This window comes from Odocoileus virginianus, chromosome 27 (genome assembly GCF_023699985.2).
Source record: "Odocoileus virginianus isolate 20LAN1187 ecotype Illinois chromosome 27, Ovbor_1.2, whole genome shotgun sequence".
NCBI classification, from domain to species: Eukaryota; Metazoa; Chordata; class Mammalia; order Artiodactyla; family Cervidae; genus Odocoileus; species Odocoileus virginianus.
In genome coordinates, this window is record NC_069700.1 from 18,155,768 (window position 1) to 18,170,384 (window position 14,617).

At 35.4% G+C, this 14,617-nt stretch overlaps 1 protein-coding gene across 7 annotated transcripts in view; it reads right to left on the reverse strand.

Moving 5' to 3' along the window:
* The window catches only part of TSBP1 (testis expressed basic protein 1), a 61,408-nt gene that overhangs the window by 12,329 nt on the left and 34,462 nt on the right, over positions 1 to 14,617 (reverse strand). For 5 of the 7 annotated variants that reach the window (XM_070456285.1, XM_070456287.1, XM_070456288.1 and 2 more), the window contains 3 exons: positions 13,756 to 13,776; positions 13,054 to 13,071; positions 8,961 to 8,981 (listed from right to left, as the gene is read on the reverse strand). The exons of 1 other annotated variant lie outside the window; for it this stretch is intronic. In XM_070456285.1, the coding sequence (XP_070312386.1) occupies positions 8,961 to 8,981; positions 13,054 to 13,071; positions 13,756 to 13,776 (60 nt within the window). The remainder of the gene's footprint in view (positions 1 to 8,960; positions 8,982 to 13,053; positions 13,072 to 13,755; positions 13,777 to 14,617) is intronic. One more of the 7 variants, XM_070456286.1, reaches the window with a different exon arrangement.

Below are 14,617 nucleotides of genomic sequence, written 5' to 3' on the forward strand. Positions count from 1 at the left end.
TCATTTTCATATATTTTTACGATTTTTTTTAATTAGGGAAAAAAAATTTTTTTTTTCTTTTTTTTTTTTCTTTTTCTTGTTTTTCTCTCCTATTTCCTTTTAGAGTCCTCTAATACTCCTCTATTATTCCTTAACTTTCATTTTCATTTCACTATAACCTTGCCAAAAAAAAAAAGAGAGAGAGAAACCCTATTTTTAAACTGAACTTCATATACAGTTCTAAATTTTTTTTGTGTTTTTGTTTTTAAATATTATATTTCAAAGAGTCTAACCTCTACACTAGATTTTCAATCTTTGTTTTTCAGTAGTATGTGATATAAATTTTGGTCATTTAAGAATCCAATATTCAGTTCCCATTTCTACTCAGGAGTGTGGTGATACTCTCCCACTTTTGACTCTCTGTTTTCTACCTCAGAACACCTCTATTTCCTCCATTCCCCTTCTCTTCCCAATCCAACTCTGTGAATCTTTGTGGGTGTCTGGGCTACGGAGAACACTTTGGGAACAGATAACTGCGTAGATCTGTCTCTCTCCTCTTGAGTCCCCTTTTTCTCCTCCTGCTCACCCCTATCTCCTTCCTCCCTCTCCTATTCTTCATGTAACTCTGTGAACCTGTCTGGTTGTCTCTCACGGTGGAGAATCTTTTCACCATTAACCTAGAAATTTTATTATCAGTGCTGTATAGTTGGAGAAGCCTTGAGACTATTGGAAGAATAAAACCTTATTATGTAATGACTTTGTCTGTCTCTTATTATTGTTTTTGGCTTAAAGTTTATTTTGTCTCATGTAAGTATGTCCAAGCCAGGCTTCAACAGTACGTGAACCATGAACTTCTAGATGTTCAAGCTGGATTTAGAAAAGGCAGAGGAACCAGAGATCAAATTGCCAACATCTGTTGGATCATCAAAAAAGCATGAGAGTTCCAGAAAAACATCTACTTTCTCTTTATTGACTACACCAAAGCCTTTGACTGTGTGGATCACAGTAAACTGTGTAAAATTCTTAAAGAGATGGGAATACCAGACCGCCTGATCTGCCTCCTGAGAAATCTGTATGCAGGTCAAGAAGCAACAGTTAGAACTGGACGTGGAACACAGACTGGTTCCCAACAGGGAAAGGGGTACGTCAAGGCTATATAGTGTCACCCTGCTTATTTCACTTATATGCAGAGTACATCATGAGAAATGCTGGACTAGATGAAGCACAAGCTGGAATCAAGATTGCTGGGAGAAATATCAATAACCTCAGATATGCAGATGCCACCACCCTTATGGCAGAAAGCGAAGAAGAACTAAAGAGCCTCTTGATGAAAGTGAGAGAGGGGAGTGAAAAAGTTGGCTTAAAACTCAACATTCAGAAAACAAAGATCATAGCATCTGGTCCCATCACTTCATGGCAAATAGATGAGGAAACAGTGGAAACAGTGGCAGAATTTATTTCTTTGGGCTCCAAAATCACTGCAGATGGTGACTGCAGCCATGAAATTAAAAGATGCTTGCTCCTTGTAAGAAAAGTTATGACCAACCTAGACAGCTTATTAAAAAGCAGAGACATTGCTTTTCCAACAAAGGTCCATCTAGTCAAAGCTATGGTTTTTCCAGTAGCCAGGTATGGATGTGAGAGTTGGACTATAAAGAAAGCTGCTGCTGCGTCACTTCAGTCGTGTCCAACTCTGTGCAACCCCATAGACAGCAGCCCACCAGGCTGCCCTGTCCCTGGGATTCTCCAAGCAAGAACACTGGAGTGGGCTGCCATTTCCTTCTCCAAAGCATGAAAGTGAAAAGTGAAAGTGAAACCTCTCAGTCGTATCTGACTCTTAGTGACCCCATGGACTGCAGCCTACCAGGCTCCTCCATCCATGGGATTTTCCAGGCAAGAGTACTGGAGTGGGTTGCCACTTCCTTCTCTAAAGAAAGCTGAGTGCCGAGGAATTGATGCTTTTGAACTGTGGTGTTGGAGAAGACTCTTGAGAGTCCTTTGGACTGCAAGGAGATCCAACCAGTCTTTCCTAAAGGAAATCAGTTCTGAATATTCATTGGAAGGACTGATGTTTAAGCTGAACCTCCAATACTTAGGCCACCTGATGCGAAGAACTGACTCATTTGAAAAGACCCTGATGCTGGGAAAGATTGAAGGCAGGAGGAGAAGGCGATGACAGAGGATGAGATAGTTGGATGGCATCACCGACTCAATGGACATGAGTTTGAGTAAACTCTGGGAGTTGGTTATGGACAGGGAAGCCTGGCGTACTGCAGTCCATGGGGTTGCAAAGAGTCAAAAATGACTGAGTGACTGAAATGACTGAACTGAAGTATGTCCACTTCTGCTTTCTTTTTGTTTCCACTTACATGAAGTATATTATTCTGTCCCGTCACTTCACACATGCCTCTGTGTGTTTAGAGCTGAAATAAGTCTCCTATGGGCTGAATATGGTTGGATCTTGTTTTTGAATCTATTTAGCATTTATGTACCTTTTGATTGGTGGATTTAGTGTGATTATTAATTGATATGTAAGGTTGTCTTACTGCTTTATTGTTTGTCTTTTTATTTGAGGGATTTTTTTTTCCCCTAATGTTTCTGCCTATCTTTGTAAGTTGGTGGTTTTCCATGGTGATGTACTCAGTTTCCTCTTTAAAATTTTTTTGTGAATCTACTCTAGATTTTTGCTTTGTAGGTTGAATGAGGACTACATAAAACGTCTCATAGATACAGGAGTCCATTTTTATGCCAATAGCAACTTATTTTCATTTGTTTAAAAGGCTCTGTCCTTTGACTGTTCCATGTATATGTACTTTTTTTTTTTTTTTTTTTGCAAATCTTTTAAATGCCTGGCTAAAGAGAATATGGCTGAATTCTCATATCTGCTTCTGCATTCAGTTGTTGTAATAGGCTGTTTCAACTGAATTATATGAAGATCTGACCTTGCATATCAAATATTAACTTTGAATCCCTTTTTATATTTTTCATGTCATAGCTTATACTTCTTATGCTATGAATTTGTTAATTATAGCTATGGTTATTTTTAATGTTCTTTAACTTTTATACTGTAGTTAAGTAGTTAAGACATCATTCAAATACAGAGTAATATTTTTCTAATTCTGTTGAATTTTCACCTTTTCAGGAGAATTGTGTACTGTCACATATTTTTATGTAGCTGATAAGTATTTTTTCCTTTTAGCCTGAAGAATTAGATTAGATTTTCTTAGATTTTCTTGCAAGGCAGGTCTTGTCATGGCGAACTCCTTCAGCTTTTGTTTTTTTGAGAAAGCCTTAATTTAGTCTTCATTTCTGAAAGATAACTTTGCTGGATAAAGTATTATTGGTTGATAACTTTTTTCTTTCAGCACTCTGAATATGTTATTTCACTCTCTCCTGGCCTGTAAAGTTTCTGCTAAGAAATCCCCTGATAGTCCACTGGGGGTAACTTATAGGTTACTTTTTTTTCTTGTCTACTTTTAAGACTTTTATCAGTGATTTTTGGCAGCTTCATTATAATGTGTCTTGGAGAGGCCTTTTAACATTGACATAATAAGGTGTTCTACTAGCTTCATGGATGCCTATGTCTAAGTCTTTCACCAGGTTTGGAAAGTTCTCAGCTATTTTTAAAAAATAAACTCCCTGCTTACTTTTCCCTCTCTTCTCCTTATGTTACACCAATTATTCTTCTGTTTGCTTTTTCAGATTGAATCTGATAGCTCTTATAGGGTCTCTTCACTTAAAAAAATCTAAGTTCTCTATCTTCTTGTAACTGAATTATTTCTGTATTCATGTCCTCTAAGTCATCTGCCCCATCTTCCATTTGGTCTGCCTTGTTACCTTTGCTCTCTATTGCATTTTTCATGATGTTTCTTGGTATACCTAACTTTATAAAGTGAAAAGAAAGCATGGAATTTACATAACAACTGGAAAAAATGTTTTTACACTGAGGAAAATGAGTATTTATATTCTAGAGAAGGGGTTAGCAAAGTACAGCCAATGGAATAAATCTATCCAGCCTGCCACATATGTGTACATCCTGTGAGATAAGGATGGAACTTACATTTTAAAAATTGTTGAAAAAATAAGAATAATATTTTGAAAGGTGTGAAAATTATATGACATTCAAATTTCAATGTCTACAAATAATGTCTTATTGGGACAAACCCATGCTGTTTCATTTACATGTTATCTCTGACTGCTTTTGTGCTACAACAGCAGAGTTGAATAATTGTGACAGAGACCTTATGGCTTACAAAACTTAAAATATTTATTATCTGTCCTCTATAGAAATGTTTACTCACATGTGCCCTAGAGGAAACTAAAATACTAGAAATAGATTAGCAATTTTATTAATAAGTACTTGAGGTATTCCTGAAAACCAGAACAAGAAGATATGTTAATTTTTGGATCAGAAACACAATTCTTCCCTACTTCCATTTCCCTAATTCTTTCTTCTATGGTACCATCAAGATCTCTAACAGGATAGAGTGCTATAATAGGACAGCAGATTCCTCAATGTGTTATAAGAATCTGATACTTCCTGCTACCTTAATGACTCACTGTGACTCAAGTTACTGTCATCCCCCTAATTGATCTTACTGCTTTCACCCTTGTCTGCCAGTCAACTTCCCAGTATAGTAGCTACAGGTATCCTTTTAAAGTTTCAGTCAGATCGGATCACTCGGGTTAAGATCCACCAATGATTCCTCATCTTGTTTAAGCCAAAGTCATTACAGTGCCTTTCCAAGGAAGACCTTAGAACATCTGTCCCCTCATAGCTCTCTGATAGCTTCTCTTTATCTCTTTACACTCCAGCTGCATGTGATTTCTTGTTTTTCTTCAAAGAGTTCAGAAATGTTTCTATCACAGAGTGGTTTTCTCATTGTCCTCTCTGCCTGAGATATTGCCTTTTAGATAGCTACCTGGCTAATTCTCTCACCTCTTTCATATTCTATTTTTTAGTTCTATCAGTTGCTGAGAATGGGGTTTTGAATTCCCAGCTGTAATTGTGAGTTTTATTGTTTCTCTTCTCATTCCTATTAGTTTTCTTTCCCATATTTTTTAAAGTTCTGTTTGTTGCATACATATTTGGAATTTCTATGTCTTCTTGGTGCTTTGATTTTTTTCTTATCTTACTGTCATGTCCCTCTTTGTTTCTGGTAAGTTTTGCTTTGAGGTCTACTTTTTGTGATATTAATTTACTCACGCTTGCTTTTAAAAAATTGATACTTTCATAGTATAGATTTTATATTCTTTTACTTTTTTATAATTTCATAGTTGGATCATTAAAAATATACTGTGCTAATTTTTTAGTAAAGCATTTTTAAAGCAGTTTTAAGTTCACAGCAATTTTAAGAAGAAAGTATGATTTCCCATATTCCTTCTACTGCTACAGATGCACAACCTTCTGCATTATCAATATCCCCCACCAGAGTGGTACATTTGTTAAACTGACAAACCTAGATTGACATTATCATACTACCAAAGTCTGTAGTTTACATTTTGATTCACTTTTTTTATCTTTGTCTGATTTATTTCACTTAGCGTAATATCCTCTAGATCCATCCATGTTACAAATGGAAATATTTCATTTTTATGGCTGAGTAGGATTGCAGCCATGAAATTAAAAGATGCTTATTCCTTGAAAGGAAAGTTATGGCCAACCTAGACAGCATATTAAAAAGCAGAGACATTACTTTGCCTACAAAGGTCTGTCTAGTCAAGGCTATGGTTTTTCCAGTAGTCATGTATGGATGTAAGAGTTGGATTATAAAGAAAGCTGAGCGCGAATTGATGCTTTTGAACTGTGATGTTGGAGAAGACTCATGAGAGTCCTTTGGACTGCAAGGAGGTCCAACCAGTCCGTCCTAAAGGAGATCAGTCCTGGGTGTTCACTGGAGGGACTGATGTTGAAGCTGAAACTCCAATACTTTAGCCACCTGATGCGAAGAACTGACTCATTTGAAAAGACCCTGGTGCTGGGAAAGATTGAAGGCAGGAGGAGAAGGGGACGACAGAGGATGAGATGGTTGGATGGCATCACCGACTCAATGGACATGAGTTTGAGTAAACTCCGGGAGTTGGTGATGGACAGGGAGACCTGGTGTGCTGCAGTCCATGGGGTCGCAAAGAGTCGGACATGACTGAGCAAATGAACTGAACTGAATATTCCATTATATATATATATATATGTGTATATATATCTTTAAAAAATAATTTAATTGGAGGCTAATTACATTACAGTATTGTAGTGGTTTTTGCCATAAACTGACGTGAATCAGCCATGGGTGTACATGTGTCTCCCATCATGAACCCACCTCCCACTTCCCTCCCCATCCCATCCCTCAGGATTGTCCCAATGCACTGGCTCTGAGTGTCCTGTTTCATGCATATGATTCACTTTTAGTGTGATATATTCTATGGGTTTGGGGAAATGTTTAGTGACATATATAGCATTATATTATCATACACAGTATTTCATTGCACTCAAAATTATTGTGGTCTACCTATTCATGTTTCCTTACACCTTTCCCCACTCCACACCTCACCCCTGGCAATGACTGAAATTTTTACTGTCTCCATAATTTTGTCTTTCAAGAATGTCATATAGTTGGGATCATACAGTATATTTCCCTTGTGGCTCAGACGGTAAAAGCATATGCCTACAATGTGGGAGACCCGGGTTCGATCCCTGGGTTGGGAAGATCCCCTGAAGAAGGAAATGGCAACCCAGTCCAGTATTCTTGCCTGGAAAATCCCATGGACAGAGGAGCCTGGCAGGTTATACAGTCAATGGGGTCGCAAAGAGTAGGACACAACTGAGCGACTTCACTTCACTATACAGTATATAGCTTTTTCAGATTGGCTTCTTTTATTCAGTAATATTCATTTAAGTTTCCTCTCTGTCTTTTCATGATTTTATAGCTCATTTATTTTTAGTGTTGAATGATATTCCATTGCCTGGAAGTACCACAGTCTGAAGAACATCTTGTTTGCTTCCAAGTTTTGACAATTACAGATGAAGTTGCTATGAACATCTGTGCGCAGGTTTTAGTGTAGACATATGTTTTGAATCCCTTGAGTATATACCAAGGAGCATGATTGCCAAATTGTATGTTAAGAGTATGTTTATACTTATAAGAAACTGCCAAATTGTCTTCCAAGATGGCTATACCATTTTGCATTTCCATCAGCACAGTTGCTTCATATACCTGTCAGCATTTGATATTGTCAGTATTCTGATTTTTGACCATTCTAAATAGATATGCAGTGGTATCTAACTTTCAATTCACATTCGTTGGTGACATATGGTGTTGAACATCTTTTTTGATGTTTATCTGCCATCCATATATCTTCTTTGGTGAGGTATCTGTTAAGGCCTTCAGCTCATTTTTTTTTTCAGCTCATTTTTTAACTGGTTTTCTTATTATTGAATTTTAAGAGTTCTTTGTATGTTTTGGGTTACAGTGTCTTTGCAAATACTTTTTGTCAGTCCATGGCATATCTTCTAATTCTCTTGATAGTGCCTTTGCAGAGGAGAAAACTTTAAAGAAGTCATCTTATCAATTATTTCTCTTATAAATTCTGCTCTTAGCTTTGTATCTAGAAAGTTATTGCCATTCCCAACATCACCTAGATTTACTCCTATGCTATCTCTAAGGAGTGTTAAAGTTTTGGGTTTTATATTTAGGGATGTGATCCATTTTGAGTTAAGTAAGATCTGGGTCAAGGTTCATTTTTTGCAAGTGCATGTGCAGGTGTTGCAACACCATTTGTTGAAGTTTATCTTTGCTCCAGCATATTGTCTTTGCTCGCTTGTCAAAGATTAGTTGACTCTATATATGCAAGTAAGGCTATTTCTGGGCTGTCTGTTCTGTTCTACTGATCTATTTATTTGTTTTTTTTCACCAATACCACACTGTCTGGATTACTGTAGCTTTATATATAAATCTTGAAGTTGGGTAGTGTTGATCCTCCAATTTTGTTCTTCTCTTTCAATATATTATATTGGCTATTCTGTGTCTTTTGCCACTTCATATACACTTTAGAATCAGTTTTTCAGCATTTACAAAATATCTTCCTAGGATTTTGATGGAAATTGCATTGAATCTATAGATTACTTTAAGAAGAACTGACATCTTGGTTATATTGGATTGTTCTAGATATGAACATGGACTATCTTTCCATTTATTTAGTTATTTGATTTAATTCATCAGAATTGTGTAATTTTTGTTTTTCAGTTGATCCATTCAGACCAACTCTTTTTGGAAAATGGAGACGTATTCATTTTTTAAATTTGCCTGAGTATGACATAAGTTCCTCTTCTGTTCTTTCAAGGGGGGAGCCTCAGAAAAGACTTCTACAGTAGTGCTCCTAACATTTACTCTCTGAGAAGCAGTGGTGGTTCAGGTTTAGAGATGAAGGAAGGGACAAAGATCAAACTCTTCTTTCTATATTCAACTTATTTTAATTAGTTTTTCTTTGTTTACATTGTGCATCTGTCCTTCCTTATACTCTCAACTTACTCATATTTTCTAATTTTATTTTTCCACCTTTCATCTTTTGGAATTTTGTTTTGTGACCCTATATTTCAGATTAAAATATAAAATTGTTATTATGTTATATCCATGGTCTTTGTGGTGATCTGACTTCAGCATATTTTGCCAGCATTGTTTCCCTTTGTTTCTATTCTATAACTTAATTCTCTAACCAAAGGAACAATTTTTTTCTTTATCCTTGACATATGGTTTCCTGTTTCTATAGGCCTTTAATTTACAGCCTTCCTCCCTAAAACCTCCCAAACCCAACAACCCCCTAAACTATTTGTAACCTAAAGTAATACTAAAAGTTGTGGAGGAAAAGTGGTGGAAAATAGTGACTCAGGGTTCAGACTAGTCAGATGTTAAAAGTATCAGGGCAAATAAAGGAACACAGGTATTACAGATGGCCAGAGGAAACTGAGAAAGATGATTAGAACTTACCAGCTGCCACTGGACCAATTACTAAAAAAGTAAAATAAAACAAATTATTATTAAAAAAAAATGATGTACTTGGTTTCCATTGAAAACCCCACTAGGAACATCAGAAGAGGGACTTTTGGGAAACATCACATCTTATATCAATATTCTATTCTGTATTAATTCAATATTAACTCCACTTGAATATCCTAAATATCGAGATTATTATTATTTTTTGTTATTGTTCAAGTTGCTAAGTCGTAACTGACTCTGCAAACCCATGTCAAATTAATGTCCATTGAGTTGGTGATGCCATCCAACCATCTCATCTTCTTGTTGTCCCCTTCTCCTCCTGAACTCAGTCTTGCCCAGCATCAGGGTGTTTTCCAATAAGTAAACTTTTCACATCAGTGGCCGAAGTATTGGAGTTTTAACTTTAGTATCAGTCCTTCCAGTGAATATTCCAGATTGATTTCCTTTAGGATTTCCTTTAGGAAGGCCTGTTTAATGGGTTATATGAGTGAGATTCACTTTTCTAATGAAATAATTTTTGTTTTCAAGATTCTTAACTAGGCCAAGAGTCACAACCTTTTAGGAGAATGATCACCAACCAGTTCAAGATTACTATTTTAAGTTTCTCTTCTTTTTTGTGTCTTTCAATATTCTCTCTCCATTTTCAAACCTCTAACCACCATGTCAGCTCTCATCATATTCCTTTTGCAGTGGAGAACGTTTATTTATAATTGTCAATTTAAAACTTTTTGTCATAATTTTTCAATTTTTTTTTTATTTCTGATAACCTCTGGGTTTTAACCAGAAATTTTAAATATGGTTTAGTAAATAGCATGTGTGAAACATGTAACCATTTAAGATTAGAGTTCTTACTTGCACCTCTTTCAAGGGTATAGAACAGGGAAAATCCAGGGTCAGTTATAATGACAAACGAAAAGTCTCAGGAGCTTCAATTCCTAATCTTTTATAGGCCTAAGTCTTTCATATGTTTAGAGTGGGCAAATGGAGTTGAGTTAAGCTCCTCTTACTTTTCTTTATGAAAATTTAAAGTATTTATTTAAATTTTGCTCCTTCTACTTTTTTCTACTTCAGAATCTAATCTCATAATATGTCTGTTCTGTTCTTCACTTTCCATTATATAATTCTTCTAAGTCCATCAACTAATTTACTTATTCCTTGTCTTATCTTGAAAATATTTGAGCTAAAACTTTTGCTATTTTAGGACATTTTTTCTATTAAAAATAAGGCCATATTATGTCTGTTCTCTTTATTCTTTGCATGAATATATTTCTCCCTTAATATCAATAATTTTGGGAAATACAGAAAAATTTAAAAGCAAAGGAGATGGGGAAATATGTTACTTAGATTTTGCATTAATAAAAGTGATTACAGCCAGTCAAAGCATGGGACTGGAACCCTGTGGGGGCCAAAGGACACTAGGATTGCTAACCAAGCAGCATGTTGGTGGGTTTGGAAAAGAACTCTACTCAACCTAACACAAAACTCAAGCTTCCAAAAATTCAATTACTCATCAGATTCTCTGTAGTGGAAGAGGAAAAATTCCTGAGACCACTTTCTCTTCTAAGAAGGAAGCTGCAATGAAACATCATAAACCAACCTCTCTACTGTTTTTGTCCAATAATTGAGGGTTGAAGGACAAATGTGGAGGCATTAGTATACCCACAGTTCAGTTCAGTTCAGTTGCTCAGTTGTGTCCGACTCTCTGTGACCCCATGAATTGCAGCACAGCAGGCCTCCCTGTCCATCACCAGCTCCCAGAGTTTACTCAAACTCATACCCATCGAGTTGGTGATGCCATCCAGCCATCTCATCCTCTGTCGTCCCCTTCTCCTCCTGCCCCCAATCCTTCCCAGTATCAGAGTCTTTTCCAATGAGTCAACTCTTCGCATGAGGTGGCCAAAGTATTGGAGTTTCAGCTTCAGCATCAGTCCTTCCAGTGAACACCCAGGACTTATCTCCTTTTGGATGGACTGGTTGTATCTCCTTGCAGTCCAAAGGACTCTCAAGAGTCTTCTCCAACACCACAGTTCAAAAGCATCAATTTTTCGGTGCTCAGCTTTCTTCACAGTCCAACTCTCACATCCATACATGACCACTGGAAAAACCATAGCCTTGACTAGACGGACCTTTGGTGGCAAAGTAATGTCTCTGCTTTTTAACATGCAATCTAGGTTGGTCATAACTTTCCTTCCAAGGAGTAAGCGTCTTTTAGTTTCATGGCTGCAGTCACCATCTGCAGTGATTTTGGAGCTCCCTAAAATAAAGTCTGACTGTCTCCCCATCTATTTCCCATGAGGTGATGGGACCAGATGCCATGATCTTAGTTTTATGAATGTTAAGCTTTAAGCCAACTTTTTCACAGTTTCATATAAATAGGAAAGCTGGGGGATGACATGCAGTAATTGCTATGGTAGAAGTTATTAATATCTAGATATTATTAATAGTTTACATTATTATCAAGTATTAAAATTTCAAAGTTATTATAGATAAGCATTATTTATGAATTATAAGCTAATAGTGTAAAGACTGTTATTACACTAAGTTAAAGATTTATTCTTTGCTCATAGGTCATTTAGAAAAGAGTTGAAATATAGTGATTAGAATGTGGAGGGGATATGAAAAGCTGCTGAAAAATAGGCAGCTGGTGAATTTATACCTAAAATCTCATCCAAGTCAAGGTCATACTTCCACCTAGTGTACTGAACAGAGTTTGTATTAATGCTATTACTTTTGAAAGTAGTAAAAATGGCCAAACATTTTATCATTTGATAAGAATAGCCAGTTTCCTCACAACACTTAGAGGGCACGTAACTAACGTCAACCAAGAAGCAGCTCTGTGTGACTGCCAAATAAAGAACTAAACTCCTAGAGGTACTTTAAAATCCTGTATCAAAAACGAAAAATAGATCTCTCTCGGGGTGTTACTTTGAAAGAGCAATGTAGTCTCTCTGACTAAAAGAGTTAGAGAGGCTATCATCCTCTAGTAACTGGAACATGAAATTTTAAAGTCTATTTTAGGAGACATAGGTAAGAGGGTAAAGTATGTATATATACATGTTTCTTAGGAAATTGAGAAAAAAGAATTTCACATTTGTTTGTAATTTTTGAAAAATTATTCCTTTTAAAAGTTCTCCACTGCAAAGTATGTTAAAGTAGACCTCGAGGATAGTAGGAGAAAGGTATCAGATGTTACCACATTCGAATGTAGCTCATAATTTTCCTGCCTCTCTCTTTTGTCAACAAGATTTGACTTCCTGCTCTCATCTCTTCATCATCAGATTTTCCTCACAGCTTGACTTGCATTGATGAAATGTTTAAACTGTCACCAGCACTTGTTTCTCCCTATTTTTTTTCTGTCAATAGGGGTTTATGTTTTCCACTAATTTATAAATAAATTAGTTGTTCCAGTAATGTGGAATAATGAGAATAAGAACTTCAAATTTTCAAGGAAATGATTAAAGACAACACCAAATAAAGATAATATAAATTAAATTTTAAGAGACATTAAATAATTTACCCACAGCCACATGACTGGTAAATGTTTTAACTGAGATTTGATTGGTCTGTCTGATTCCTTTCTTAAACACTGAAATATATTACCTTTCCTTTTTTTTTAAAACCAATTAGCATCATGCAAATTGTTTTGTCCCATATTTAGAATAATTTCTTGGAGCATGTATGTGGAAATGGAACTACGATTTTAAAGGATACTCTATTTTTTATATCTTGCAACATACTATACTACCTCTGCACGTTTGCTTTCTAAAAGGGTTATGTTAATTTAAATAGGATCAGTGATGTATCAATGTATAGTACTTACCAAAGCAATGCTGACATTGCTTATTCTATTTAAATTTATTTCTTCTTTGGGTGAAAAATACTACCTCAGGGTTTTAATTTTCTATCCTTTATTTTTTTTAACCAGTCATTGGGCATACTATGGTTTTGAAATTCATCAGTAACTTAAGGGTACTGGATAATGGGGAGGCAAAGTGGGTTGAAAAATGTGAATATGAAGTCCTTTACTTGAGGGCTAATTTTCAAAAAGACATTGGAATTAAGGAATAGATGAATAATAACTTACCAATAGGCACTGGAGTAACTGGCAGAACAACATGAAACAAACATAAAATAGCAGAATTTTAGGATCAAGAATATAGTTACCTTCCTTGTTTTTCCAAGGCAACAGAGAGATGTTTGGAAGACATTAAACCTCCCCCAGAAAGATATCCAAAATGGAATAAGAGGAATTAGCATTTCTTTGTGGTGAAGTAGTAGTCCTAGTCTGATGCGACTGTTTTCAGTGTATTTCAATGTAGTAGAAAGGCAGACTGGGCTAATAACATAAATGCTTATGTCATTCTTTTTCTTTCTCCTCTAGTATACAGGGTTTAAATCATGTGGAGAACTTTCAAAAAATTTGAATGCTAATTGCAATTATTCTCTTTCCTCTTCCCACACCAAACATATCATACTAAGTTTCCCTCTATTTTTTATTGGTATCTCCATATTTATTATATCCCCCCATATATCTTTCCTTTTTGTTGTGTGGAAGGTTCTTGTTATTAAAAGCTCTTTGAATAGTTTTAGAAAACAAAATTTTTTTTTATACTTAGTCTCAATCAAATATTCATTTTTATTGAAAAATTAATAACATAGTAGGTTGCCAAGTAAAAGAGAGAAAGACTGTTTATAAATAGAGTAAACGCAATTGGTCATATTTGGGAAAAAATCTCAGTTTATGATCCCAATTTGTACCAAATTTATGAAATGAAAAAGGACTTACTGATAGGTACTGCTACATGTGCTAAAATCCAAACACAAATGATTAGTATGGGTTGACGTTGATAACAGAATTGACACTGATAATAGAATTCTTACTGTTTCCAGACAAGAATTTCTGGGATGAAAAAGGAAGAGTAAGTTCCACATCTTTTACATGAGTTACTTAAATCTTTCTTGTACAGTAACACAAACATTTTAAAAGGGTAAGAAAGGGGGAGGTTATTTTACTTTTATCATTTAATTTCTCATGGAAATTAAAATACCACAGAGCTTGGAAAAGCCTCATATCCTTTGTTAAAACTCTTTCATGTGAGTTTTCCCACTTTTCTCTGTCTTTCCTCTCTTACATTTGTTGAAAACATATTCTTTTCTTGAAAAGTCAGTACAGCTAATTCCAAGATTTTCTTGGCATTCTTAATTATTTCTGCTTATCAGCTTCATCTTCTAGATATTATTTAATATTTCAAGTGGGAAGAAGTTGGTCTGTGTGTTTGCAAAAATTAATGAACATAAGCAGTTCCAGCTGTCAGAAATGAAGATTGACTTCACTTTCCCTGTGTTTCTCCTTGGGCAATAATATATAGTCTCTATCGTGTCCTTATCATAAGTCTCTTAAAATATATGAAGTCTAGTTTGTTTTTAGTAGGACATTTTAACTTACTATGAAAAAAATCAATCATGTTAATTTTTCCCACTTATCATTGTAATCTGTGCTTTGTATAGAATCATAAATATTCTAGTAGGATTCTGAGGAGAGAGTGTGAAAAATATAAATGTCAATTTTTTCCTTGAAATGGAAACAATCATTTTTAGGAAAAAGCTCACAGTGAGTGCATAACAAATACCAAACAGAAAGGAAATTT